General features: G+C 43.8%; 1 protein-coding gene across 2 annotated transcripts in view; it reads left to right on the top strand.

Annotated features, from left to right (window-relative positions):
* Positions 1 to 1,035: 1,035 nt before the first annotated feature.
* Positions 1,036 to 2,245, top strand: part of LOC122354491 (GATA-binding factor 2-like) — a 2,777-nt gene continuing 1,567 nt past the window's right edge. Inside the window, exons 1-2 of one of the 2 annotated variants that reach the window (XM_043252686.1) lie at positions 1,036 to 1,265; positions 1,430 to 1,897. In XM_043252686.1, the coding sequence (XP_043108621.1) occupies positions 1,672 to 1,897 (226 nt within the window). In that variant the 5' untranslated portion in view covers positions 1,036 to 1,265; positions 1,430 to 1,671. Of the gene's footprint in view, positions 1,270 to 1,429; positions 1,898 to 2,245 lie in introns of both variants that reach the window. The other variant, XM_043252687.1, reaches the window with a different exon arrangement.

Below are 2,245 nucleotides of genomic sequence, written 5' to 3'. Positions count from 1 at the left end.
GGGAGGCGAAAGCTATAAACTCTAAATGCTAATGAAGTCTTCGGCTGACTGACCTGCATCCACGGTTTATCTAAACGCTTATCAAGCTGGTTGGCGACGTTCTGTCTTTCTACCTGCGGTGGGCAAGCCCGCTGCTTGTTTTGCCACGGGATAATTGTAAGCAAGAATCAACGAAGCTGCCCTAATGGCCACCAATTGGCTCTATTCGGACCTGCCCATGCGACCTGTCGGCACCACCAAGAGACTGGCCCGCTATTAATATGTAAAGCGACGTTTGATCGCTTGAAACGGTATACAAAGACAGTGTTTTCACAAGAAGAATGCGGTGACAACTAATTTAAAACAATTAGACGCGCAAGAACAATAGCCCCCAATTTAGAGACCATAAAATACTCCTCCCCAATTAATGCCTGAGGTGCCGGGACTTATGTTTGTTTGCATTGGGGCATATATAGCCTGCGACACTTCAGCGATACGGGTTTTGTTGTTTTAAGCAAACGTTAATTGCCAGGCAACAGGTCTTAATCGCATTAATCATTTTTTTAACAAACATTTATGATGACTGGAGTGAATCGCTCTTTTTTAGGCCAGTATTAGAGTCACTGCTAGAGACACTATTTGTATAAATAAAAGTAGGCCTAATCTACCATATACGGGTTAATATTATTTTTTAAGTTGTAAACAATTATTTTAATTGCCATTTTTATTTTGTTGGATAAACGTTCCGATGAAGGCTTTAAGGCTCGTGATTGCAGACTCTAAGTAAAAAAAAAAAAAAAAGACAACATTATCACACGTCACCAAGCTCTAAAGAAAGGTAAAAAGATCTCGATAGATTGCTCCGCTGAATGATGAGCCTCTCAGCTCTCTGAATGTGGAGCACTAGGCCGAGAGTCGCCGTGGCAGATCGGAAAGCGTGATGTCCGAGCCAATGGCAGTCATCGCGATCTGCTATTGGTTAACGGAGCCATCACTGCCAGCCCGCGACCCCGCCCATCTTCGTAAGATATGGAATCTACTGGCGCCAGATCCGACAGTACACAGGCGCAATTCATTAATGAGACTTCTCTCCGCTTCGGACAGCCGTAGATTTTTTTTGTGTGTGTGAGGGGGGGAGAGTTTAACAATCGGGCTGTGGACAATTTAAACCAGTGGCGAATTACGAACGTCAGCAGACATCTTGAGGATTAACGTTCTTTTTGCAAGAGAACAGCACGGGAAAAAATAAAACTTGGGATCGCAGTGCTGAAATGCTGCTTTGCGCCGTGAGTACGTTTCGGTAGATCTTTAAAATCGCATACGCTTAAACCTCCAATGCAGCGTCTTTCTTTAGCAACCCGTTTTCCAAAAAGTTCACAGGCGATATATTGTCTCGCAATGTACTAAACGTTAAAAACTGACACGCATTTTGTTTGTCGCTCTCTTACAGGTGTTCCTGAGCGTTGCCGAAAGCGAAGGAGCCGGAGCTCTATTTCTCCAAAAATAAAGGCACGTGCGAAAAGCGAATAGGGAATCGCCAGCTGCGGCAGTAAACTCACGAGATACACGTTTTAATTATTTAAAGGACCGCGGTGTCGCTCCTGGGTCTGTTAGCGACCGAAAGGTTTTCAAGTAGACGTCTAGAAAACAAAACTTCCCGAAACATTTTTTCGGAGCGCGGACGATCTAGACATGGAGGTTGCGGCCGATCAGTCTCGATGGATGGCCCATCATCACGCGGTACTCAACGGCCAGCACCCGGAGTCCCATCATCACGGGCTTACACACAATTACATGGAGCCCATGGCCCCTCTTCTGCCCCCGGACGAGGTGGATGTGTTCTTGAATCACTTGGACTCGCAGGGGAACCCTTACTACCCCAATTCTCGGGCTAGAGTATCATACGGACAAGCGCACGGTAAGAGGCTTCTTTACGTCAAATATAGCAGGCTGCATATATCTTGATGATTGAATATGCATATTTTATTATGCAAATTCCTAGACATATTTCAGCCACACAGGCTACATTATCATGCATAAAAAGGTTTTTTTAGAAATTACGTAACTATTTGTTTATTTAATATGCCGTTTGCGCTATAAGTGAACTTATTTATAAAATAGCATGTCCATTGCTGCCGTTGCTATTATTTTATAATTTACAGACTATTTAACTTTAGTAGAAAATCCTGAACATGTTTATGGCGAAAGACGTTGGTGGTGGTTCTTGGCTGTATAAACTACAGGCCACTCTTGCGCTTATAAAAAA

This window comes from Puntigrus tetrazona, chromosome 11, assembly GCF_018831695.1.
Source record: "Puntigrus tetrazona isolate hp1 chromosome 11, ASM1883169v1, whole genome shotgun sequence".
NCBI lineage: Eukaryota > Metazoa > Chordata > Actinopteri > Cypriniformes > Cyprinidae > Puntigrus > Puntigrus tetrazona.
This window is presented reverse-complemented; position numbering and strand designations above follow the sequence as displayed.